Source organism: Podarcis pityusensis (assembly GCF_964106645.2).
Source record: "Podarcis pityusensis genome assembly, chromosome: 17".
NCBI lineage: Eukaryota > Metazoa > Chordata > Lepidosauria > Squamata > Lacertidae > Podarcis > Podarcis pityusensis.
Window position 1 is genome coordinate 19080794 of NC_138042.1, and position 27455 is coordinate 19108248.

Consider the following 27455-nt stretch of genomic DNA (forward strand, 5'->3'; position numbering starts at 1 on the left):
TACAATAGAAATTGAGAAGAGGAGACTGGGGGGGGGGGCAAGGCTGGTGGAAGGAGGCCTTGCCTGACAAAGTCTCTCCCCTCACAGTTATTCCTTCAGGACCAGCTCCCTTACAAAGACTCCTAGGGCCAGAGGGTGGGGCTAGGCAGGTATCAACTAATAGCATTAAGTGTTTCTTTGTGCTGAATGCACACACACTTTGACACATCTTCCCATGTGCTGATTAGTTGAAAAAAGTGTCTGCAAGTGTGGCTAAGTGCCTGAATACAACATCACGGGACCTGGCAAGTTCAGCAGATAAGTCTGAAGTTCAGCAATGCCAGACTTGTGCCAGAAACAACAGAAGGAATGAGAGGCACTGTGTTGTTCAGGACCCTGTATTTATTCCTACATTGCATCAATGGTGCTCAGTTTGTTTCGTGCTAAGGATACAATGAAAGTGAGCCAAATGCCCGAAGGTCTAAATCTCAATATAGTTTAGACATACGGACTGAATTTATTACATATCACACTTTTCACTAATACTAGGGTGTAGAATTCTTGTGAAATTCTTAACTTGTTGATTGGAGAGTATACAAAACTTTAATTTGAATTTCAAGAATTCATTTTAACTTGTTACAGTTCCTTAGCCTTTATAACATGTAAACAGCCAGTATGTTTTTCAAGTTTCTGTCTGCATTCCCACACTTGCCCACCTACACTAGTGGCCAAAATTGGGAAATTTGGGGAAAAGTGTATTTCTGAGGTCTGATGGCTTATAACACCACTTTTATTTTGGAGTAATACCATAAAATTATATAACAGTGGGAAGATAAATTAATGAAGAATGTAATGCAACAAAGTTTGTTATTGGTTATCAAAGGTTATAGACAAATAACCAGCAAAAGGAAGCACAACTTCCTTAGGGTGATATGTAGCCATTTGATATGGTGATATGTAGCCATTTGAATGTAACCAGTGAGCATGAGTGTTTAGAGAGCCAATCAAATGTTATGAGCCATCAAACCTCAGAAATACACTTTTCCCAAAATGTTTCCACAATTTTGGCCACTAGTGTATGTTTCTTTTTAGAAAATAGTTGTTGGAGACAACAACAACAACAACAACAACAACAACAAATAATAATAATAATAATAATAATAATAATAATAATAATAATAATAAATTTTATTTATATCCCGCCCTCCCCAGCCGAAGCCGGGCTCAGGGCGGCTAACAACACTAAAATAGTGCAACATTACAAAAATATTATAAAAATTAATTAAAATCAAAATTGATGGCAACCATAAACTAAAGTTTTGTAAAGATTGCCAAAGGAGGGAGTCAGGCTGCGCCCTGACCAAAGGCCTGGTGGAACAGCTCTGTCTTGCAGGCCCTGCGGAAAGATGTCAAGTCCTGCAGGGCCCTTGTCTCTTGTGACAGAGCGTTCCACCAGGTTGGAGCCGCAGCCGAAAAAGCCCTGGCTCTAGTTGAGGCCAGCCTAACTTTTCTGTGGCCTGGGACCTTCAAGATGTTTTTATTTGAAGACCGTAAGTTCCTCTGTGGGGCATACCAGGAGAGGCGGTCCCGTAGGTACGAGGGTCCTAGGCCGTATAGGGCTTTGAAGGTTAAAACCAGCACCTTAAACCTGATCCTGTACTCCACTGGGAGCCAGTGCAGCTGGTATAGCACCGGATGAATGTGATCTCGCAGCGAAGACCCCGTAAGGAGTCTTGCCGTGGCATTCTGCACCTGCTGGAGTTTCTGGGTCAGTCTCAAGGGCAGCCCCACGTAGAGCGAGTTACAATAATCCAGTCTGGAGGTGACTGTCGCGTGGATCACAGTGGCTAGGTCAGGGCGAGAGAGGTAAGGAGCCAACTGCTTAGCTTGGCGGAGATGAAAAAATGCTGCCTTTGTTATAGCTGCAATCTGCGCCTCCATGGAGAGGTTGGTATCGAAGATTACACCCAAACTCTTAACGGACGGTGCTGGCACTAATTGCACCCCCGCAAGAGATGGGAGTTGCCCCCTCAATCCCATATCGTCCCGTCCCAGCCAGAGGACCTCTGTCTTCGAAAGATTTAACTTCAACCGGCTCCCACGTAACCATCCAGCCACAGCTTCCAAGCATCTGATCAGTGTGTCTGGGGCCGAGTCAGGATGGCCATCCATCAACAGATAGAGTTGGGTGTCATCAGCATACTGATGGTAGCCCAGCCCAAAACTCCGGACAAGCTGGGCGAGGGGGCGCATAAAGATGTTAAAAAGCATCAGGGAGAGTATCGCATCCTGGGGCACTCCACACACCAAGGAGTGGTGCGATGACAATTCCCCCCCAAGCGCCACCCTCTGTCCCCGACCAGAGAAAAACGAGCGCAGCCATTGAAGGACTGTGCCCTGGATCCCCACGTCGGCAAGGTGGTGGTCCAGGAGTTTGTGATCGACCATGTCGAAGGCTGCTGACAGGTCTAGAAGAATCAGCAGCCCCGACCCGCTTCGATCCAGCTGCCTGCGGAGATCATCTGTTAGGGCGACCAGAGCCGTCTCGGTCCCATGACCAGCGCGGAAGCCGGACTGGAATGGATTCAGAGCCAATGTTTCATCCAGAAATCTACCAAGCTGTTCAGCAACTGCTCTCTCAATCACCTTACCCAGGAATGGAAGCAGTGTAACAAGTTACCATATTTTTTGCTCTATAAGACTCACTTTTTCCCTCCTAAAAAGTAAGGGGAAATGTGTGTGCATCTTATGGAGGGAATGCAGGCTGCGCAGCTATCCCAGAAGCCAGAACAGCAGGAGGGATTGCTGCTTTCACTGCGCAGTGATCCCTCTTGCTGTTCTGGCTTCTGAGATTCAGAATATTTTTTTTTCTTGCTTTCCTCCTCCAAAAACTAGGTGCGTCTTGTGGTCTGGTGCGTCTTATAGAGCAAAAAATACGGTGCATGATACAGTGTATTAAAACTGTGAACGAACTTCATTGTTGGCACCCGTCGCTTGAGAAACAATGGAGCGTGCCTCCAAAAAGATACGTATGCGTTTATGTTTTGCTTTCCTTGGAAAGAAGTTTTGGTAGTTGTTGCAATTGCTGGAAGTTTTAGTTTTGTCATCAGCATTTTGTTGCTTAAAGTAATAAACGCTGGTTTTGAGTTGTGTTCCAAAGGGACAGTAGCATAATGAAAACATACCCACACACTTTGGCTCCTTGCCATCCCACTGCGAGTTGCTTTGACAGGTGAGTTTGGAGCTACCTTCCAATTCGTACCCCTCATCGCAGGTCATCAGGCACACTGTCTTATACGAGATCCCACTTAGCGAGCAGTTAATGTGCCCATTTTGAGGGGCGAAGAGTTTGGGGCATGTGCGAACTGCAGAGGTTAAAACAAAGTCAAGTACATCAACACTTTTACTGGGAAGCAGTTGAGTAAGACATGCACACAACTTTCCATCTCTTTCTTGGTAATCATTACTGCACTCTCTGGCAATGAAACCACTGGCAACAGAAGGGGCCAAGATGCTGAAAAGTGTGTTCAGGTTTGGGCTGTTGAATTCTGTGCATTTTAAAGATCAGAAAATGCATATACAACAGTATCTAGAGACCTGGCTCATCAAATAGGCATTCAGGGTTGTCACAAATAGCAAATGCAGGTAGCTAAACCAAATAATATTTCCTTGAGATGCCTCAGAGAATAAGTCTTGTGGCTTGACTGAGGACAGAGGCAACTTTCTGATAAGTCCAATTGGCTTGTAACCTTGGGTCATTTACATGAGCCGTCTGGAGCATTCAGAACCTGTTTCCTACCAGTACGTTTCCAAGCACAATTCAAAGTGTTGGTGCTGACCTTTAAGGCCTAAACAGCCTCGGTCCTGTATACCTGAAGAAGCGTCACCACCCCCATCATTCAGCCTGGACACTGAGATCCAGCACCGAGGGCCTTCTGGCGGTTCCCTCATTGCAAGAAGTGAGGTTACAGGGAACCAGACAGAGGGCCTTCTCGGCAGTGGTGCCCTCCCTGTGGAACGCCCTCCCTGCAGATGTGAAGGAAATAAGCAGCTATCTTCTCTTTAAAAGACATCTGAAGGCAGCCCTGTTTAGGGAAGTTTTTAATATTTAATGCTGTATTGTTTTTAACATTTGATTGGAAGCCACCCAGAGTGGCTGGGGAAACTCAGCCAGATGGGCAGGGTATAAATAATAAATTATTATTATTGTTATTATTGTTGTTGTTATTGTTGTTATTATTATTATTATTATACCTCATTCCGGCCAGAATCTCTAGCAGAACCAGCCCAGAGACGAGGTAGAACAAAGCACCCACTGCAGGGCAGTGGAAATAACACAAGAGGTGGTGTCCTGGCCACCCCATAGCTTCTGCTGCTGGTTAACACCTGCCTTCCGCTGGATTTTGGGGAGAGGAGAGGTGTTCCAGTAGCTGCATTGCTGCTTGTCTTCCTGGCCCTAGAGCAGGGGAGGCGAGCTTAGCAGAACACCCCTTCTCTTGCAAAGTTTGGCAAGGGTTTGTGAGTTCTGGTGGCAGCAGAATTGGGGGGGCATGAAGTGGCAGATTCCTGTTTTGCTTCAGGGGGTGAAAGGGGCTAAATGTAAAGGTAAAGGGACCCCTGACCATTAGGTCTAGTTGTGGCTGACTCTGGGGTTGTGGCGCTCATCTCGCTTTATTGGCCGAGGGAGCCGGCGTACAGCTTCCAGGTCAAGTGGCCAGCATGACTAAACCGCTTCTGGCAAAGCAGAGCAGCACATGGAAATGCTGTTTACGTTCCCACCAGAGCGGTACCTATTTATCTACCTGCACTTTGACGTGCTTTTGAACTGCTAGGTGGGCAGGAGCTGGGACTGAACAACGGGAGCTCACCCCGTCGCGGGGATTCGAACCGCCGACCTTCTGACCGGCAAGCCCTAGGCTCTGTGGTTTAACCCACAGCGCCACCCACCACCACTGATCCCTGGGGCCAAGTAATGTCTGAATAGATCCTCTTGAGGAAATTCCTTTTATAAAATTCTACAGCTAGGAATATTTGGCATTGTGGCTCCCCCCCAACCCCCCCCCCCGGAACTCAGTTCCAGCACCTCTCAGATGGGTGCCCTTGCCATTCTAAAGAGAACGAGGGAGGTGTTCATGGTGAGTTCCGGCACCTCTTTTTCTAGACTGTTTGGCATCCTTTATTTATTTGTTTCATTAAAGCGATCATCAAATAGGAACTGAGACTAGCACAAGCACAGAAATGAATTTATCCAGAGAAATCTACACCTTTTTGACAGCTAATCAGCAGATAATATCCTCTGAGGTATCAGTCATGTTAAGTCAACTGTACAAAAATACGGTTGCGCGTCTGCCAGCGACAAGATGTGGCCCCAGCAACAGCAGCAGCAGCTTTCCTCATTCAGGGAGAATATTACAGGAAGATTTGCTAACAGACCTTTTAAACAATTGAGGAACAGAATAGAATACAAAGTGGCAAACCAAACATCCATCTAACATCTGTGCACAGGGAATGTCAAGTTGTTCGAAAACTCAAGATCTACCCACACTGGAAGAATGGCAGATGCAACTGATAGACTACATGGAACTGGCTGAAATGACCGGCAGAATTCGTGACCTGGGAGAAGAGAGGATTGAGGAGGATTGGAAGAAATTTAAGAACTATTTACAAAAGCATTGTAATTTGAGTGAATGCTAAATAAGATGCTAGACTAAAATAACTGAGCACCACTAAATTTAGAAGTTTTTAAGAAAATAAGTAAGACTGTGAAAACTTAGCTCCTATCGAGAATTATAAGATCATGAAATAAAGAAGGGATATAAGAATTTAAATAAGATGATAAATTGCTGACAAAATGTTACAACGATGAAAGTGGGAGCGGGAGATGTGAGGAAGTCCAAAGAAAATGTGAAACTATGTTAAGACAAATGTTACATTGTTTATTATGTTTATTTTTTACTGTAAAACCCAATAAATTGCTTTAAAAAAAAAAAAAAAGGAATGTCAAGTTGTTCGGTTCCAGAATGCTGTCTTTCTCCAACTTGCCCCCCCCTCCATGAAACTGCATACTAAAAAAAAAAAGTTTTAAAAAAGGGATTAAATATATTTTAAGAAGCTTGGCCCCTGGAAGCACGTTATGCAATTTTTTATTGCAGCTATGTTTAATTTGGCAGGTTTGCTTATTTCTGGATAACCTCTTCATAAGAAAGAGGAAAAGCATCTAGGATTCTTTAGAGCTTTGGTGCCAAGGATAAAAAAAAATATCTGTGGAAGAATTAAGGCTCATCATGAGATTCCTCCTGCCTCCAACATCTCCCAGGGCAATTTTAATGCCTTTATAAAACCCTGTGGAACAATACCCAGGCACAGACTTTTGTAATCTGTTGGATGTTAAGTATTATCTCTTGCCTGTTGTTTCTTCTCCAGCAGGAAAGCCAAGAGTCTGTGGCAATTTCATCTATCGTTATTAAGATTAGATGCCAAATATCTGAAGATGCTGCGAATCCCGATTAATCTCACACTTTGCCGAATTAGTTCTTGGAATATTCCAGCTCACTGCACAGAAAAGGATCTCCTTACCACAACACAAGTGGGATGGAGATTAAGTGGGAGAACATCTTTTCCATGTTCTTTATACAGGAGTCCTTGTCTGTAGTTCGTTTACTATAGCCACATTGGATTTTTTAAAGTTTATTTTAATTACTTGCAGTGCATTTGTACTAGCATTGGAGGTTTTCCTCACAGATCAACGCAGCACAGCCAAAATCAGAACAAACAGCTTATCTCAGCCCTCGTGAATGCAGAAATGGAATGAGATCTAATTCAGGCACACCCTTCAGTTTTCCTGCTCCTTCCTTCCTTCTCTCCAAACACATAGGCACTTAAATGTGCATGCATGAGCACATGCCCAGGAATCTAATTTTGCATTTACATTTCATTCTAGGCCAAACCATGAAGCTCTGGGAGAGGAGATTGTAGCTACCTCGCTCACCCCATTTCTGCTACTCTATCAGGCACTTGGATTAGCCTGGCGTCCAAACCTGGACTTCTAGTGTAGCTGCGAAACGGCACCAGGTGTAGCTGCGAAACTGCAAGCCTTAAACTGTAGGAACCTGGTTACAGCTCATGGTTAGTCAGAAGAAAGCAAAACCACGAGCCACTGTTGGGACACGAGAGTTACTATAAGCTTATCTCTGCACACCAAAGCAGCAAAATGACTAGGAAGAGAAGCAAAACAACTGTGAGCTCCACTCTGGGGACCTGTGCTCTCAGACACTGACATTAAAGCAGGCCACTGTGAAACTAGGACTTCCCCTGACATTGCTGCAAATTCAGTGAACAGACATAGTAAAACTGACAGACTTAGGTAGCATTTCCACCTGAAAGGCAAATATTATTATTTTGAAAAATTGCCCCTGAATCAATGCACCTTGTGGGTATTTGTTTTTTACAAGGTGACTTTTCAAAATCTGCTTGAAATTGTTGTTTTGCCACAAAACTCCTGTGATGGCAAGAAAAGATCAGGTGTAAAACATCAATCAACACCGAACTTCACCGTAATTGCTCTTTCCTGCTCTTTACTTTTACGCCATTGCTGTGTAATTTACACATGTGCTAATATGTCTAAGCACTGCTTGTCACACTAGTGACATATTTTGGCTAAGCAAAGCAAAAGGATGAATGTTTAATGCCGCAAGTTAACATAGCCTACGACGGCATTAGCATCCTTCTGCTGTCCTTTCAAAGGCATGTGATAAAAAGCTGGGAGGGCGGTTTGTGTTGGGATTAACGTGATGGCTCATGAAACTGCTCCTTTGATCACTCCTTTGCTTACCACATGCCTTATCAGTATATGAATGGAGAATAGTACTCAGAGGACATGCTTAAGTTGAGCATTGCTCACCTAAGAGCCATGTGCCTTCGAAGGGAACCGAACAGAAATTAGTCAAAAGAGTTATCTTTCAGACATTCAAAGAAAACTAACAGAAAATGAAGATAATAGTACAAGGCTCCATTTGCTATCCAAAGCCAATACTTCCCTAAAAAATAATTAAAAATAAAAATAAAAGTGAAATCCTTACCAATTGACTTGGTCTCCAGCTGTTTTTGGACTACAACTCCCATCATCCCTAGCTAGCAGGACCCATGGTCAGGGATGGTGGGAACTGTAGTCTAAAAATACAGGTGGAGACCCAAGTTTGGGAAACCCTGCACAAATAGCCAAATAACCAGCCTCTCAAGTGAATAAGCAGAGAATATGAGCTTCAGCCATCAGGTAGTACACATGGAAATGAAAAGCAACAGCTGCCCCAACAGATCAGTCAGCTAAGTACTGAAGTATTGGCTGGTTCCTATTTTCTGTTATTACATGATGCTTACATGCAGGTTTTGGATATTGCTGTACATGCATATTTGCTTGGGGGAGACAATGCAACATGATTCTCAAAGCATTTACAGATTGAATCAAAGGAAATAGTTTGGCATTTGGAAAACATCCCAAAGAATGAGCGTGACAGTAACATTAAAAAAAACCTTTTGTGGATAGTATGCAACTAAATCTACTCAGAGCAGACACACTGAAATGAAGGGACCTAATTATTTCTAGTTCTTCTTCTTCTTCTTCTTCTTCTTCTTCTTCTTCTTCTTCTTCTTCTTCTTCTTCTTCATACCCTGCCCATCTGGCTGGGTTTCCCCAGCCACTCTGGGCAGTTCACAACAGAATACTAAAAACACGGTAAGACATCAAACATTAAACACTTCCCTGTACAGGGCTGCCTTCAGATGTCTTCTAAAAGTCAGATAGTTGTTTATTTTCTTGACATCTGAAGGGAGGGTGTTCCACAGGGTGGGTGCCACTACTGAGAAGGCCCTCTGCCTGATTCCCTGTAACTTGCCTTCTCGCGGTGAGGGAACTGCCAAAAGGCCCTCGGAGCTGGACCTCAGTGTCCGAGCTGAGGGATGGGGGTGGAGACGCTCCTTCAGGTATATTAATTTCTATTCTGAGTAAATTTTCATTGAATACTACCCAATAATAATAATAATAATAATAATAATAATAATTTATTATTTGTACCCTGCCCATCTGACTGGGTTGCCTGGGACCCATATCATGGAAGATTGGCAGAGAATAACAATGAAACCAAGCCAACAAGAGAAAGGCAACAATTCTTTTTCAAAAGTAAAGGCTTCTTACCTCTGCATGTTGTTTCTGAACCAGACCATAGGCCATTGGGCTGACAAAGTCGTATGCTACTTCCCACCAGGTCAAATCCTGTTTTACATCGGATTCCACATGCAGCATTGAAATAATTGTTGCAGGTGTTCTGGATAAAATAGCCATTTTCAGGAGGGTGAAGTTCAGGGCAGTGAACCACTAATTGGAGCAAATAATAATTACAAACTGGTTACAGCAAAATCATAAAGGTAAAAGGTAAAGGACCTCTGGGCAGTTAAAGCCAGTCAAAGGCGACTATGGGGTTGTGGTGCTCATCACACTTTCAGGCCGAGGGAGCCGGCATTTGTCCATGGATGGCTTTCCAGGTCATGTGGCCAGCAGGACTAAACAGCTGCTGGTGAAACGGGATACCGTGATGGAAACCAGAGCGCACAGAAATGCTGTTTACCTTCCCGCCATAGCAGTACCTATTTATCTACTTGCGCTGGCGTGCTTTCAAACTGCTAGGTTGGCAGGAGCTGGGACCGAGCAATGGGAACTCACCCCGTTGCGGGGATTCAAACCACCGACCTTCTGATCGGCAAGCCCAAGAGGCTCAGTGGTTTAGACCACAGCCCCACCCTTACAGCACAGTCCTATACATGTCTATTCAGAAGTAAGCCCCACTGTGCTCCACACGGCTTCAGCCAGGTAAACATGTATAGGATTACAGCCTTAATTGTCACCGTTTCATGCGATTCCTAAGCAGGATTTATTTATTTATTAATTTTGGATACTGCTCTATACCCGTAGATCTCACGGTGGTTCGCAACATAAAATTAAAATATAAAAAACCTCAAAATACACAATACAAATAAGAACAGAAACAAACCAATAATCCCCTCTTCCATAACACATATGTGCATATGGCTTTCTAGGTCAAAATCAGCACTTTGAATTGGGCCTAGAAACCTATTGGCAGCCACTACAGTTGGGCCAGGACTGGTGTGACGTGCTCAAACCGTCTAGCCTTGGTGAAAAACCTGGTCTCTGAATTCTGTACTAGCTGAAGTTTCCAAGCCGTCTTCAGGGGCAGCCTCACGTATAATGCATTGCAATAATCTAACCTAGAGGTTAGAGACATCACCTTGCCAATAAAGGTCCATATAGTTAAAGCTATGGTTTTCCCAGTAGTGATGTATGGAAGTGAGAGCTGGACCATAAAGAAGGCTGATCGCCGAAGAATTGATGCTTTAGAATTATGGTGCTGGAGGAGACTCTTGAGAGTCCCATGGACTGCAAGAAGATCAAACATGTCCATTCTGAAGGAAATCAGCCCTGAGTGCTCACTGGAAGGACAGATCCAGAAGCTGAGACTTCAATACTTTGGCCACCTCATGAGAAGACAAGACTCCCTGGAAAAGACCCTGATGTTGGGAAAGATGGAGGGCACAAGGAGAAGGGGATGACAGAGGACGAGATGGTTGGATAGTGTTCTCGAAGCTACCAGCATGAGTTTGACTAAACTGTGGGAGGCAGTGGAAGACAGAAGTGCCTGGCGTCCATGGGGTCACGAAGAGTTGGACACGACTAAATGACTAAACAACAACAACCTAGAGGTTACCAGAGCATAGACAACAGTAGTTGTCCCTGTCCTAATAAGGGCACAGCTGGGCCACCAACTGAAGTTGATGGAAGCTCAAGTGACAGTAAAGGATACAGGAGTACCCCCAAGTAGCCCACTACTTCAGAGCATAACCCCATGAAGAGCAGGCAACCTCCCTGCCATCCGGTCCAGGGAACCACCCACTAACAGTGCTTCAGTCTTCTCTGGATTGAGCTTCAGTTTGTTGGCTCTCACCCAGTCCATTAAAGAGACAAGAGCACTTCCACTGCCTCACCTGGAGAGCTAAAGGAGAAGTAAAGATGTCAGCATATTGCTGACAAAGCACTCCAAACCTCTGGTTTAAAAATAGAAAAGAAAACATTGTCGCTATGAATTTGCACCACCACCATTCTACAACTAATCTCATGAATGAGTCAAAAGGTCATTTATGCAGTCATAACAATCCAAGCAGCTTTCCTATTCAAGGCATGTGTCCTATCCATGTGTCCTTTTCTTCAGCACTTGACATGAACTGTGAGTGCGTCCAAGGACAAATCTTCTCCTAATGTACACGGGTTTTATGGAGATACAAAGGGGATCATTGTCAGATAAATCAGTTTGGAAAGGAAACCTTCATAAGAAAATTGAAAAACAAACAAACAATCTTCACCACTATCTTAAAGAATTATTGATCATGATATTAATATTTTGGGGATCTCTCTCTCTTTTTTGAGGACGGATGAACAGCTTACCTTCACAAGTCTGGCCCGAAGACCGATACCCTTCCTTGCATCTGCAGTCCTCGACAGAGGTACTTCCGGGTGGAGAGGTGTGATTCTCATCAGGACATGAGATGCAGGTGCTTATTCCACCTGGTGAACCTTCAGGCTTGTAGGTCCCTGGTGGGCAGGCTAAAAAGCAAAGAAAGGGCAATAAAATCCAAGTCAGGATCAAGTTGCAAAAGTATATTGCAAAGCTGTAGTCCCCTACTCCTTCATCCACAGGTACTGTACGCTTGAGAAACATGGACCACCTATAAATGTCATCTCCAGCTCCTTGAAATATTCCATCAACTGTGTATCCAAAGATTTTTACATATCACTTGGGAAGACAGGCAAACTAATGTTAGTGTACTGGAAGTAGCAAAGTTCACCAGTGTTGAAGCAATGATTCTTCAACATCAACTTCATTGATGCTGTCATGTCGTGCAGATGCCTGATTATGGTCTTCCAAAGCAACTACTCTATTCTCAGCTTAAGAATGGAAAGTGTAATGCCGGTGGACAACAAAAGAGGTTTAAAGACACTCTCAAGGCAAATCTAAAAAATAATGTAGTATAAGCACCAACAACCGGGAAACACTGGCTTGCAAGTGCTCCAGTTGCAGAACAGCCTTTACCATGGACTTTGAAGACGCTCGAACTCAGGACGAAAGGGAGAAACATGCTAAGAGGAAGGCATATTTGGCAAACCCTCACCATGATCAACTCCCACCCGGAAACCAATGCCCCCACTGTGGAAGGATGTGTGGATCCAGAATTGGCCTCCACATTCACTTACGGACTCACTGTTAAAACTGTGTTCATGGAAGACAATATTACTAGATTATGAGTGATTGCCGAAGAAGAAGAAGAAGAAGAAGAAGAAGAAGAAGAAGAAGAAGAAGTTACCTTTGGCTCTCCAGATATTGCTGGACATCAACTCCCATTATTCTTGACTACTGGTTAATTTTATTTTATTTATACTTTGCCCATTACAAATTTTCACATTCCATTCAACATAACCACACAGTCATAATTGTCGACTTCCCTTCCCCCCTTCCTTGGTTCTGTTTAATAAGCCATTAGAACTGCCTATTCTACATATTCTATTCGATATGTTTTATTGTCCCCCTCCTCACTATATCTTCATATAATTTAAACTGCTGAATTTACTCTAATCCTGCTAATGTTTTAACCTGTGTACAATTATTCTTCAGATATTCTGCAAACATTTCCCACTCTTCTTTAAATACTCAATCTTTCTGATATCTTATTCTATTAGTTAAATTTCCTAATTCCACATATTCCACCAATTTCATCTACCAGACTAACTTTTTGGCCATTTATGGGCAGGGCATAAATAATAACTTTGTTTGTTTGTTTGTTTGTTTGTTTGTTTGCTTGTTTATTATTATTTCAGTAAAAATACAGCCAATCTTTACTTTCAAGGGGAAGCTTACTAAAATGTGTACTTTGTATGTTCATTTGCTGGATGAGACACTGTACTACCTGCCCGCTGTCTGTCTCGCCAGAGGTGTGCATGCTCTAGTTATCTCCCGCTTGGACTACTGCAATGCGCTCTACGTGGAGCTGCCTTCGAAGGTGACTCGGAAACTACAACTAATCCAGAATGCGGCAGCTAGACTGGTGACTGGCAGTGGCCTCCGAGACCATATAAAACCGGTCCTGAAAGACCTACATTGGCTCCCAGTATGTTTCTGAGCACAATTCAAAGTATTGGTGCTGACCTTTAAAGCCCTAAACAGCCTCGGCCCAGTAGACCTGAAGGAGCATCTCCACCCCCATCATTCAGCCCAGACACTGAGATCCAGTGCCCGAGGGTCTTCTGGTGGTTCCCTAATTGCAAGAAGTAAAGTTACAGGGAACCAGGCAGAGGGCCTTCTTGGTGGTGGCACCTTCCCTGTGGAATGCCCTCTTATAAGATGTCAAGGAAATAAACAACTACACAAGGACCTCTGAAGGCAGCCCTGTGTCGGGAAGTTTTTAATGTTTGATGTTTTATTATGCTTTTTGCGTGTTGAAAGCCACCCAGAGTGGCTGGGACATGGTTGTTTTTGTTGTTGTTGCTCTATTTCAGTATTTTAGTGTTCCTGGCTTATTTACCAAACTGGAAGGTAAGATATTTTAAGTATACTACTTGACTTTTTCTACTTCATTCTGCCACCTGCCCAAATTTCTTCCCTGCTACCCCACAGACTGCTGCCCACATCCCCTTTCTCGGTAACATTTGTACAGATTGCTCTAGTGCAAAGAGATGAGCAATGTGAAGAGAATGCATTTAAGAGGTTAAAATACTGGAAACGACATATTTAAAAATGCATTTATTCAGTGAACTCAATTACATGGGGGAAATAATCCTTAAATAGCATTTTCCATACCTGATGGTAATAACTGGTCAGATTAGCGAGTTTTACGATTTGCTCTGCACTGCTAATAGATCTTTAGAAGCCTATTAATGTGCTCTCGTTTTTACACAGAGTAAACCTGCACACTAAAAGCTTTGGTAGGGGCTGGGGAAATTCTGGGGGTGGTTTAACAAGATTGAATCTCCATACCAAGCAGAAAGGAATTCTAAAGAGGAGAGGGGAAACCCGTAACTGATTATGGTGCTGTTCCACCAAGAAAGATCACTATACGCTGTGAAATAAGAAGGCAATAAAAAAGCATAGAACATCAAAGTATTCCCTAAAACTAATGTTTACACATTAGTTGTGATGTATGGAAGTGAGAGCTGGACCATAAAGAAGACTGGTCGCCGAAGAATTGATGCTTTTGAATTATGGTGCTGGAGGAGACTCTTGAGAGTCCCATGGACTGCAAGAAGATCAAACTGATCCATTCTGAAGGAAATCAGCCCTGAGTGCTCACTGGAAGGGCAGATTGTGAAGCTGAGGCTCCAATACTTTGGCCACCTCATGAGAAGAGAAGACTCCCTGGAAAAGACTCTGATGTTGGGAAAGATGGAGGGCACAAGGAGAAGGGGACGACAGAGGACGAGATGGTTGGACAGTGTTCTCGAAAATACCAGCATGAGTTTGACCAAACTGCGGGAGGCAGTGGAAGACAGGAGTGCCTGGCGTGCTCTGGTCCATGGGGTCATGAAGAGTCGGACATGACTAAATGACTTTTTTACACGTGAAAATAAAAATCTGAACAATCCACACATAATATAATCAATACAATGATATTGGGCAACACTAATGTGGAGCATCAATATTGATATCCATTTTACATCCATGTTTCTTTATCACAGAACAAAACAACGGTCAGTATGCTTACTTTTGAACATCTCCATCTGAATTCATTGCTTTAAAGTCAGAGGTAACAAGCTTCCGTCTAAGCAAGTTTACTTAGCTTAGATCCGTTATTCCTTTAACACAATTCAGCTAACCTTCAATTCATAATTAGGGAAGTCAGGGAAGAATGGCTTTAAGTTCAAAGGCCGATTCACTCTTTCACTGCATAAAGTGAAAATTATGATAGTAACTTTTTTAGCAGCAGCTAAAAAAGCCAATGCAATTCTGGGCTGCATCAATAGGAGTATAGCATCTAGATCAAGGGAAGTAATAGTGCCACTGTATTCTGCTCTGGTCAGACCTCACCTGGAGTACTGTGTCCAGTTCTGGGCACCACAGTTCAAGAAGGACACTGACAAACTGGAACGTGTCCAGAGGAGGGCAACCAAAATGGTCCAAGGCCTGGAAACGATGCCTTATGAGGAACGGCTAAGGGAGCTGGGCATGTTTAGCCTGGAGAAGAGGAGGTTAAGGGGTGATATGATAGCCATGTTCAAATATATAAAAGGATGTCACACAGAGGAGGGAGAAAGGTTGTTTTCTGCTGCTCCAGAGAAGCGGACACGGAGCAATGGAGCCAAACTACAAGAAAGAAGATTCCACCTAAACATTAGGAAGAACTTCCTGACAGTAAGAGCTGTTCGACAGTGGAATTTGCTGCCAAGGAGTGTGGTGGAGTCTCCTTCTTTGGAGGTCTTTAAGCAGAGGCTTGACAACCATATGTCAGGAGTGCTCTGATGGTGTTTCCTGCTTGGCAGGGGGTTGGACTCGATGGCCCTTGTGGTCTCTTCCAACTCTATGATTCTATGATTCTAACTATTAATATAAAAAGTGTAGTATTTATTCCAAATTAATTGATCCAGAATCCAAAGGCATAAGCTTGCACACACTGACCCTTAACGCTCAGCTGTTTTGCAGCTTATGTATTGCAGGCTTACAAAGGTTTCTTAAGAACATTTAGCAAAGTGCCGAATTATGATACCCGCATTAAATTCATAATTATACCATAATTTGGAATGCTCCTGTTCAGTGTGCCAGGCAGCCTTGCCTTTTTCCAGGATAGGTCATTCCAAAGGATACGTCATACACAGCATTTGATCAATGGAGTAATTCAGTAAAGAAGACATGGATGCACTCCCAACATTGTGAGTGATTACCAAATCACCCCACGATATATATATATATATATATTTAAATTCTTTTTAAAAAGTTCTGTGAAGAAAAGCTGCTAGGATTACGAAAGTATTCCAGTGAGCGCATCTCGTTAAATATTTTTTATACAGGTCTTGTACAGCAATTGCAAATGAAACATCTAACATGTCTACAAGGATCAGGGAAGATTTGTGCTAAATCCCAGCATGTACTATATAACTCTTGCATATTTCCTGTTATAACCAACAGATGCTCTGCATTGATTTCAGCCACTGCTAATTCTTTCTCTTTCGGAAACTCTCGTGTGTTGCAAGACTGCGTTATGAAACTGCAAACTACTCACAAGGCACAAATTGGGCCTTGTAACTGCTATATTAGAGAGATTGGTTTGCCTTTGCAGCACGCTGCAGAAGAAACTCTAAATCATTTCAGCCTGAAGTCACCCTGAGTGCCTATTGCAGCGGTGAAAGTTTCCGTAGGGGGAACAGTTAGGACCAGAGGCACCAACTTGTGAGGGTGATTTTTTTGGGGGGGGGAGGGGAGGCAGCGATGTCATGGCATCCTGATGCTGTGTAAAACAACAACAAACAAACCTATGGTCACGTAAAGCATACTCAATAAACACACGAGACATAACCAGCAGTGATCTTAGATACAGGTAAATAAGGTATACTATTCATGTATCAAATCATAAATTTCAACGGAAGTAACTCATAAAGTTCAACAAACGAACAAAGCAGAAGACCCAGTGAATCAGATCATTCTCTAGTTAGTTTGTGCATAAGGTCCATCCGTGTAATAGTGTCTATTCCACCTGTCTGTTCATAAGATCCAAACAATCCACATGAAAGGTTGTAAACGACCTCTGTCCAGTATACCTGAAGGAGTGACTCCACCCCTATTGTTCTACCCTGACACTGAGGTCCAGCGCCGAGGGCCTTCTGGCAGTTCCCTCACTGCAAGAAGCGAAGTTGCAGGGAACCAGGCAGAGGGCCTTCTCGGTAGCGGCACCCACCCTGTGGAATGCCCTCCCACCAGATGTCATAGAAAACAACAACTACCAGACTTTTAGAAGACATCTGAAGGCAGCCTTGTTCAGGGAAGCTTTTAATGTTTGATGCATTACTGTATTTTAATATTTTGTTGGAAGCCCAGCCAGATGGGCTAGGTATAAATAATAAATTATTGCTGCTGCTGCTGCTGCTGCTGCTGCTGCTGTTGTAGCAGTTCCACAGAATCCTTTCATAGAGTCTAAGACAAGGATTTTCGGAATATTGGCCTTGTTTCGCCGTCCTGGGCTTCATCAGTACAGTGGAACCTCGGGTTAAGTACTTAATTCGTTCCGGAGGTCCGTTCTTAACATGAAACCATTCTTAACCTGAAGCTAATGGGGCCTTGCATTGCCGCCACGTGATTTCTGTTCTCATCCTGAAGCAAAGTTCTTAACCCGAGGTACTACGTCTGGGTTAGCGGAGTCTGTAACCTGAAGTGTATGTAACTCGAGGTACCACTGTAGTTAAAGCTCATATGTGATATTACAGGACAGTGGATCTTATGGCATAGTAGTCCTGATGTTGTGTGCATGAGCATCGTGCCTCCCTCCCTAAGCCAGGCAGAAGCTTCCCAGGCTTTGAGAAGGTGACACCAAGCCTCTGACAGGATACCAGAGCCCTCTGCCTCCTTCCCAAAGCCGGGCGGATTTTGGGAAGGTGGCAGAAGGGCTCTTGGATCTGTTGGAGCAATGTGACTCCCTAAGCCAGGTACAAGCTTCCTGAGCTTTGGGAAAGAGGTGCCAGGGGAACATTTAAGCGACTAGCCTAGTCCACGGACTGCACGCCACTGAGAGTTACAGTCACACCTCATGTTGTGTCCACTTCATGTTACGTTCTTTCAGGTTATGTCCCGCGGCGACCCGGAAGTACCAGAAAGGGCTACGCCTGGGTTTCACGCATACACGCAAAATGATGTCACACGCATGCATAGAAGCGGCGAATCACAACCCGCGTGTGTACAGATGCGCCGCTGCGGGTTGCGTTACTTTCATGTTGCGAACGGGCCTCCGGAATGGATCCCATTCACAACCAGAGGTACCACTGTGCATGCAAATTTTTAAAAAAGCAAATGCAGATAATGTTGAGTTTGAGTTTGGCCATGTTATAGGTTTAACATATGCCTAGGTGAATGTTTCAAAATGAAAATATGACAAACTCAGCAAGCTGCCATTGCCTTTAGGAGTGTGGTGTGAAATGTCTAGCCTCCCTAAGATGCCATTGATTATCTAACTATGCTGCTCAACAACAATGTTTATATTTCTTTGAACCAACATTCCCAGTCACTAGAGACGCGCAGTGCCGGAAACAGCTGAGCTTAAAGCTTGAGAACATGTGCCATTTAAAATGTTTATTTACTTAGCAGCCAAGGGTCAGATGGTTTAAATTAGCATGACAGAGCTGAGGCACACGTGTTCAGGCACTAGAAAACATAGAAAATCAAATGCTGTTTATTCCCCTTGTTATTCATGTAATTGTGCAACAATGCAGTTTCATTCTTGTTCCCAGGCCTTGGCTATATGAATATGCCATTCTAATTTTATAATTTCCTCTAAAAGTTCATACTTAAAACTAGCATAAAATGGGAAAACACTTCCACAGACTCATGAAAGTAATGTTTGTTCTAAATAGAAAATCAGAACTTACAATTCCCTTCCCACCTGCCCGTGTGGACAAAGTTCAAACAGTTCACCTCAAAATGTGGAGCATTGCAACACAGTGCACAATCAGTCTCTCATTATTTCAGTTAGAATTGAATTTGCACAAAGAAGTGCCCACAGTCCCATTATGTTAAGGTTTGTGATGTGTTTTTGCATCATTCAGCTATAACCTCTGCGCTGAAAGAAACCTGCATGAAATAAACAACTTGAAAAACATGGAAGCCAAGTATTTTCCAAACTTTATCAAAAGCTACTCACTGATAGATACTTGGGAGCAACTAGGTTCCTAACTGGTTTACAAAATGATCCCTACAGTCTTGAATCAATAGGGAAAGATGTCATTTGTATCAGTGACAGTAGCATGCCAACAGGAAATGCAATCAGACTCCATACAGCTACTTTCCCATTGTGGGTCATGTGGCCACCGTGACTAAACTGCTTCTGGCGTAACGGAACACCATGATGGAAGCCAGAGCGCACAGAAACGCCATTTTACCTTTGATTCTAACTGAAAACATAAAAGACTGATTCTGCACTCTGTTGCAACGCTCCACGTTCTGATAGGTTCTGAGGGTTGCGGAAGTTGTTCCATACACTGTGATAGCCCCTTTCTTTGGTTTGATTTCAAACCGTGCAGGCAAAAGAGTTGCCTGACGTAACTTTGTCCAGTGGCCCCACCCACTTTGTCCACAGGGGCAGGTGGGGGAGATAAGGATCTGGCCCACTGGTTGGGTCCAATTCCACACCCCTGCGATATTGCAACACAGCTGATTTATCTGCCCTTAAAAGAAGCACCACTATGCCTGGTTATCCCTCCTAGACCAGGTCTGTTCAACAGGTTGATTGTGATCTACCAGTCGATCGATCGCGGGATGTCCCTGGTCGACCCATTTAATGAGGCTTTCCCCAAAAAAGCTCAACAACTCTGGTCAATCCAAAGGGTAGATCACTGCCAGTTTTAGTGGGAGTAGATCACAGTCTCTTGGAAACTGGACAGCCTTGCCCAAGACGATGCATTCTTCTATTTCACCCCCTTCAAAGTGAAACCTTTTTTCTACATAAGAACAGCATGCCCGTGTTCACTTACTCTGGAAATAAAAGTGTGCTTCAGCTATTAGAAGTCTGGAAAACTCTTATCTGAAACTTCCTGTCCTCTTAAAATGATATTTGTAAAAATCATTCCTGCGCCAAGTGAATTTCTCAGTGTATGAATAAGTAGGCTGATTAAATAGCACTCATCAGATACTCAACCTCGATCAAAGCCATGCCTAGCAAATCAAAGCAAAGTAAATGAACCAAAGCTTTACATCAAAGCAGAGAGCAATATTAAAATATAACCAAGGCTCTTAATTTTTGTGTTTAAGGTTAAGCCAGTATTTAACAGTGTAACATATCCCATAATTAAGATGAAGAGGTCAAAATTTACTGGTACATATAATGGTTGCTAGGAAATATATGGCTAGTTAATATAGTCCACTTACATACAGAAGAGTTCAGACAGATGACTGAACCAGAACTCCTTATAATATACTCTCTTATGACTTACGCTGCTCCATCAGAGACGGGTGTCTGCTACAGCCATCATGCTGTCAATAGCTTCCTCACTGCTGCCCCCTCCCTGCCCTGGAGGCTAAGGGGGTGGTCAATTTATGGAGAAAAAAGACCTAACATTCTACTCAGATTTTTAATTAAATGGAAGAAATCTGCTGTGTCCCCAGATTTCTGCTGCATACAGAATTTGGGGAAAACAGTTCTGCCGTCAGTCTTTTGTTTGCCATCACCACCCCATAGCTTCAGCACATTAAAAGGGGTTTACTGGCCTGGTTTTTATCAATTGCTTTAAATTAAGTTTCAGAAACGGTAATAAGTAATAATGAGACATTGATCTTCTATTGATTTATAACTACTAGAGCTACCAATGGCCCTCTTAATTTCATGAGGAGATGATTGACCATGTCATCTGAACACAGGAGCTCTGGTGCCTACCACTGGAAAATCAGACAAGTAGTTGTTTGGAATTGTGGGTTTTTTTCTGACAGGGAGTTAAGCACAAAACAGAAAGCAAGTGGCTCATTTTCACAAGTACAGAGTGGTACCTCAGGTTACATACGCTTTAGGTTACATACGCTTCAGGTTACAGACTCCGCTAACCCAGAAATAGTGCTTCAGGTTCAGAACTTTGCTTCAGGATGAGAACAGAAATCGTGCTCCGGCGGCATGGCGGCAGCAGGAGGCCCCATTAGCTAAAGTAGTGCTTCAGGTTAAGAACAGTTTCAGGTTAAGTATGGACCTCCGGAACGAATTAAGTACCAATACTTAACCTGAGGTACCACTGTATCTAGTTTTTAATTAAGAGAATTCTAGAATCTCTTCCTGGAAACTTGATGAGGCATTGAAAGGGTTAGACCTAACAATCTAGATTGCGAGCCACCCTGGAACAGAAGCAAGAAAAACAATTTCCAGGCAAAATAGCTGGATGATGACATTCTTTGGATAAGATATTGGAATATTATTTGATACTTTGCTATATTACAAAAAAAGAAGCACTGTAAAAGTCATCAGAAGTTCAAAAGGGTTATTGGTTTCTATCCAGATACATGCATTCACCCGTCAGACTCACCCTTTTTAGGAGAGTGTCTTTGTATTATTTGTACAAACTTTCAAAATCTCAGTACTGATGAAAAGGTCACTCAGTTTCATGCATGTGAGAAAAGTTGCAGACACAAAAGCTTTGTCCTGAAAATAACATGGGGGAGGCACTAAAATATCTTCAGCAACCAATCTGCCCTCAATATTAACTTGTAAAAATGACCCATTTTATATCTTTCAAAAGAGTTATCAAGAAGGCAGCTAGAGCAAAAGACTCCCGGGTCTTCCCTAAAATGATTGCCTCACACATAAAAAAAACTGCATGGAAAACCAATTTCCTACAAAGAATTAATGAGGCATTGGCATGCAGATCATTAAACAATCACATATCCAGGTGTGTTTTTTTAAAACACGCACAAGTCAGTAATTAATGCAAACAGATACCCTGTGCAAGCATGTATATGCAATTTCTACCTATACATAGTGTCTGGTGTGCAGGGCCGGACTGAGGTTTGATGAGGCCCTCAGCTACTGAAGGTAATGGGGCCCTTTCTATGTCCAGCTGTCCTTTGTCAACAACAAATTGTCACTGTTTTTTTGTGTTGAATATATGATATGGTAATTTATGGACCTGATAGGTATCTAAAGCCATTTGCCCATGTTGCCATGCAACCAGTCCATGCAGAATGTAGGCACCCTGTATATAGAAATGAGCAAACCGGTGATATTTTATAATAATAATAATAATAATAATATCTTTATTGTCATTGCCCCCTTCGGGGACAACGAAATTACTTGACTGCTCCATAAAAACACTAATTAATCAATACATTATAATACAGCAAGGGAGATTAGATGACTTTCAAAGTCCGGGCTTCCCATTCAGGGCCGAGATCGCTCTGGAGAAGAAGCTGTTCTTAAGACGGCTCGTTCTTGTCTTCATCATCCTGTATCTCCGTCCCGACGGCAAGAGCTCGAAGAGACAGTGACCAGGATGCGATGGATCTTTTACTATGTCCAGTGCCTTCCTATGGCACCTTGTGGCATAAATCTGCTCTAAGGTGGAGAGTGGGCAGCCAACAATGCTCTCTGCTGCCTTAACAACCCTGCACAACCCCATCCTGTCCTGGGTAGTACAGCTTCCGTACCACACACATAAGCCATAAGTGAGCACGCTCTCAATGGCACAGTGATAGAAGACAAGCAGCAGTTTCTGCGGAAGATGGTTTTTCCTTAGTATTCTCAAAAAGAATACTTAGGGAGCAGGCTAATGACTTACCTCATAGGAGCCTACAAAACACTGCTGCTGTATGTCGGTTTTATTTTATTTGTTTTTATCCTATATTTCGGAAATGTACATCCAGTTTTTTTCCCTTTAAAAATTTCAGGGCCCCCAAGAAAGTGGGGCCCTAAGCTATAGCAGTGGTACCTTGGGTTACAGACGCTTCAGGTTACAGACGCTTCAGGTTACAGACTCCGCTAACCCAAAAATAGTACCTCGGGTTAAGAACTTTGCTTCAGGATAAGAACAGAAATTATGCTCCAGCGGCTCGGCGGCAGCAGGAGGCACCATTAGCTAAAGTGGTGCTTCAGGTTAAGAACAGTTTCAGGTTAAGAACAGACCTCCAGAACAAATTAAGTTCTTAACCCGAGGTACCACTGTACGTAAATCCGGAACTGCTAGTATGGCCGCAGAGCTGCCTTTGTGAGACGAGTGTTGTCACAGCTCACCTGGGCGATGCTGGGTAGGGCTGGGGGTAGGGCAGGTTTGTTTAAATGCACTCTGTCTCTGTCTACCTGCCCACTAGACCAACCCACCTGCCACAACTCAGCTGCTAGGGCTCTGTGCTGGAGCACAGCCCCAGAGAACACGGCTGCCCTTCTTCCGCCTGCCCCCTTTCCCCTTCCCATCCAGGTGGAGCCTCTTGCCTCTCCTTGGTGGATGGTGGTGGTGGCAGCTCCCTCCCTCTTGGCTGGCCCAAGGGGCAGAGGAGGGGCACACAAGGACCTCATCGCCAGCCACAAGGTGATGGAGGTGTTGAGAATTCCGTTCCACCTTAAGGAACAGGCATGTGGAATTGTTGCATGTCCAATGTCTGTTTACATTCCAGCACAGCTTGCTTTGGAGACGAAGGAGATCAGATATGTTTCCTTTTCGTCCTGATCTATGCTGAATAAAGCCCGCTTATAAGTACCGTATTTTTCGCTCTATAAGATGCACTTTCCCCCTCCTAAAAAGTAAGGGGAAATGTGTGTGCGTCTTATGGAGCGAATGCAGGCTGCACAGCTATCGCTGCTCTTCTGGCTTCAGCGATAGCCATGCAGAGCCTCTTGAGCACAGCCGGAGCGCTTCTGCCTCTTCGCTCAAGAGGCTTTGTGTTGCTTTCTTGTTTCTTGTTTTCCTCCTCTAAAAACTAGGTGCATCTTATGGTCGGGTGCGTCTTAAAGAGCAAAAAATATGGGTATGCCCACACAGCCTCTCGTGCCACTTCTGTTTGTGTAGCGTGTTCTCTGCTGAATGGTGTGCTCAGTCTTCTAAAGCCTGAGTCACAGATTTATGCTGCACCAAGGAAGGGAGTTCGCCCGGCACACCGGCCAGTGGGCTGGAGGCAGCTGGGGGCCTGCCAATTGCCCCTGTTTCCTTGGTTGCATGCCAACAGGCGCACTGCTGCCCCAGCCCTGAAGGCTTGGCCCAGGCACAGGGTTCCAGTCTCGATGAAGGAAGCTGCTGGGGGGGACGGACATCTGGTTGCGCCCCCCTCAGAAATGTGTGCAGGGGGCGATTTCCCCCCGCAACCCCATGATACACCTCTGCACCAGTCTCATGCCATACAAGTTCTTGGGTCTCAACCACAGTCTATTAGTCTATGATGCGGTGATAATAAGTGTTCATAACTGGAAAACTAAACATAGCATTGTTAAAAGGCCACCAACCATAAAATTACCCACCCTAAACTTACTTGCTTACACTCTGCCCATTTCATTATACAGTGGTACCTCGGGTTACGTATGCTTCAGGTTACATACACTTCAGGTTACAGACTCTGCTAACCCAGAAATATTACCTCGGGTTAAGAACTTTGCTTCAGGATGAGAACAGAAATCGCGCAGCAGCGGCGCGGTGGCAGCAGCAGGAGGCCCCATTAGCTAAAGTGGTGCTTCAGGTTAAGAACAGTTTCAGGTTAAGAATGGACCTCCGGAATGAATTAAGTTCTTAACCCGAGGTTCCACTGTACTGGGGAAGGAAAGGAGTCCATGTGTATTCGACGAATTCTTCATGCTTTGCAAAACTGCAGATAAGTTCAGCTGGGAAATGTTACAAAAAGAGAGCCAAACTCTTTCAAAATAAAAAAGGTTTCAAAATAGTTTTCTATTTTCTTCACTTACGAGGGGCAAACATGTTGTCTTTTGTCTTTTTTTTTTAAGGAAATGCAGCAAGACTTCAGAAAGATTAAGTCATGTTTATAAGGAAAAATGAGATCCCCCAGGCTAAATGTTATGATGTGTGTGCAGAGTTTCAGCTGAGTTCTCTCCAATAAGCACATGCAAAGCAGATGGCAAACCTTCACGTGCTTCGTATAATATATGCTACCTTTTAAAAATGTCTACTTGCTGATGCATTGCTGATGTTCTTACAAAAAGCAACAACATCTGCCAAATGCACTCTTAAAAACCTTATGGTTCTGGATCTTGCAAGTCCAAAACCAGATGATATTTGCATATACAGACTGTGCTGAATGTAAGGATGAATGTGTTTTGACTATTATAAGCTCCAGAGTGGCCACAAGTAAAATTTTCATTTAGCTTGTGAAGTCAGATAAAGGCACAAATTTCACATTAGAAAATTCAATTTGCATTAATCAACCATATTCACTCTACAGCCTATGGTAAAACAGATGTGCTTTTAGGTCTTTTTACAACTAGCGAAAACAATCAACTGACAAAACTGCTCAAAAAGATATGCGTAGCAATCTCATTTGGCTAAGAAGAGTCTTCAGAATGCATTCAAATACACTGATAGTTCTGATGCCTATAAATGGACAAAAATGGAAGTTTTTCAGGAAGCTCTTCGTCATACATCTGTCAAGAACGTTGGATTGTAGCACCATATGAACACCAAATTGTTCATATCCTTCCCTGGTCTTCTTCCAGTTAGTTCCACCACCAACCTGCCTCGTTATCTCCTTAATTGAATCTGGCTTTCCTTCAGGCTTTTGACTTTGGATCATAGCGAGTCTTATATCTCAGTGAATGCTGGGCAAGAGCCAACATCACACCAGTAGATACAACAGGACTTCCAACCTTCCAGAGGATATTTTGGTACATGCAAGGGGCTGAAGTAAAAATGGTTTGTGCAAGGAGAAGGTTGTTGTGCAAGTGGAATTGCCCTTCTGACCTGGTGTTGTCTAGTTTGACCCACCATGGTTCCGAATGATTGCAGTCACACCTGCAGCAACCTAATCCTTTTGACTCAGGTGTGGGGAACCTTTGGCCCACCAGATGTTGATGAACTACAACCATAATAATAATAATAATAATAATAATAATAATAATAATAATAATATATTACTTAGACCCCACCCATCTGGCTGGGTTTCCCCAGCCACTCTGGGTGGCTTCCAACAGAATATTAAAATACAATAGTCTATTAAACATTAAAAGCTTCCCTAAACAGGGCTGCCTTCAGATGTCTTCTAAAAGTCTGGTAGTTGTTGTTCTCTTTGACATCTGGTGGGAGGGCATTCCACAGGGCGGGTGCCACTACCAAGAAGGCCCTCTGCCTGGTTCCCTGTAACTTGGCTTCTCGCAGCGAGGGAACCGACAGAACGCCCTCGGCGCTGGACCTCAGTGTCTGGGCAGAAGGATGGGGGTGGAGATGCTCCTTCAGGTGCCTGGAAACATACCAGGAGCCAATGTAGGTCTTTCAAGACCGGTGTTATGTGGTCTTGTCGGCCGCTCCCAGTCACCAGTCTAGATGCAGCATTCTGGATTAGTTGTAGTTTCCGGGTCACCTTCAAAGGTAGCCCCACATAGAGTGCATTGCAGTAGTCCAAGCAGGAGATAACTAGAGCATCAGACCTAGCAATGTCCTGGGATGACGGAGGTTGCATTTCAGTGACAGGTGCAGGGCTGAGTCAAACACATCATCACCATCGTTTTAGTTGTATATCACCTTTCCGTAGTTCAATCCATGCTCGAGGTGGATTACAGCATGAAAAGATTTACGTAATCAACAAACATAAAATGCGCAAACAGTAAATAAAACGCATCGGAAAGTACGCAACCCAATGGAACGATTTCCGCATAAATTATAGTAAGATCTAAAAATAATGAATGAATATCAACAATAACAACAAAACACCCTAAATAATGCCACAGCCCATGAATCTGTTCAGCCATCCACCTCCTAGGCCAGGTGGAAAAAGGCCTGCAAGGCAGAGATAATAATAATAATAATAATAATAATAATAATAATAATAATTTATTCATTCATTTATTTCCCTCCCATCTGGCTGGGTTTCCCAGGACTCACAGCCAACATGGTCTCTGGTCTCTTAAGCAGCCTTCGCTTCTGTAGCTGGAATCAGTCAGTCAGTCAAACATCCAGTTATCTAGTGAATTTTGCACTGAGAAGGTGGGGAATTTATTAAAACAGCCCCTTTTAAGTTCAGTCCTTTTACGTCACCCCTTGGACATACATGAACAGCTGATAAGGTCATTCATTCAGTTTTTTATATGGGCAGCCCCCTCCCCCGTTTCCACGCATCCGTTATTGGCGCTACATTGCATTGAAGTCAGAAGTGACCTGGAAATGTCATAAAGACGTCACTGAAAGGTCACTAAGAGGGCGAAAGGGGGGCAGGGTGGGGTGGAACAGGGTGTTTGCAGGCTTCTTCAATGGGTTTCAATTATACATGATTTCAATGATGTACGTGGTGCCCTTGGAACGTAACCGCTGCATAAACGGTGGGCTGCCCATACTATTGGGTGAAGAAGAGCCCACTGAAACCTCAAAAGCAGGCATCCCCAAACTTGGCCCTCCAGCTGTTTTGGGACTACAATTCCCATCATCCCTAACCGGTCCTGTTACCTAGGGATGATGGGAGTTGTAGTCCCAAAACATCTGGAGGGCCGAGTTTGCAGATGCCTGTTCAAAAGGGTTCAGCAAAACAGAAGAGGCCACCTCAATC

General features: G+C 43.7%; 1 protein-coding gene across 1 annotated transcript in view; it reads right to left on the minus strand.

The window, feature by feature from the left end:
• SVEP1 (sushi, von Willebrand factor type A, EGF and pentraxin domain containing 1) overlaps positions 1-27455 on the minus strand; it is a 131285-nt gene that overhangs the window by 86368 nt on the left and 17462 nt on the right. Inside the window, 3 exon segments of the mRNA XM_080987996.1 lie at positions 3165-3344; positions 9170-9349; positions 11489-11647. Of these exon segments, the coding sequence (XP_080844122.1) occupies positions 3165-3344; positions 9170-9349; positions 11489-11647 (519 nt within the window).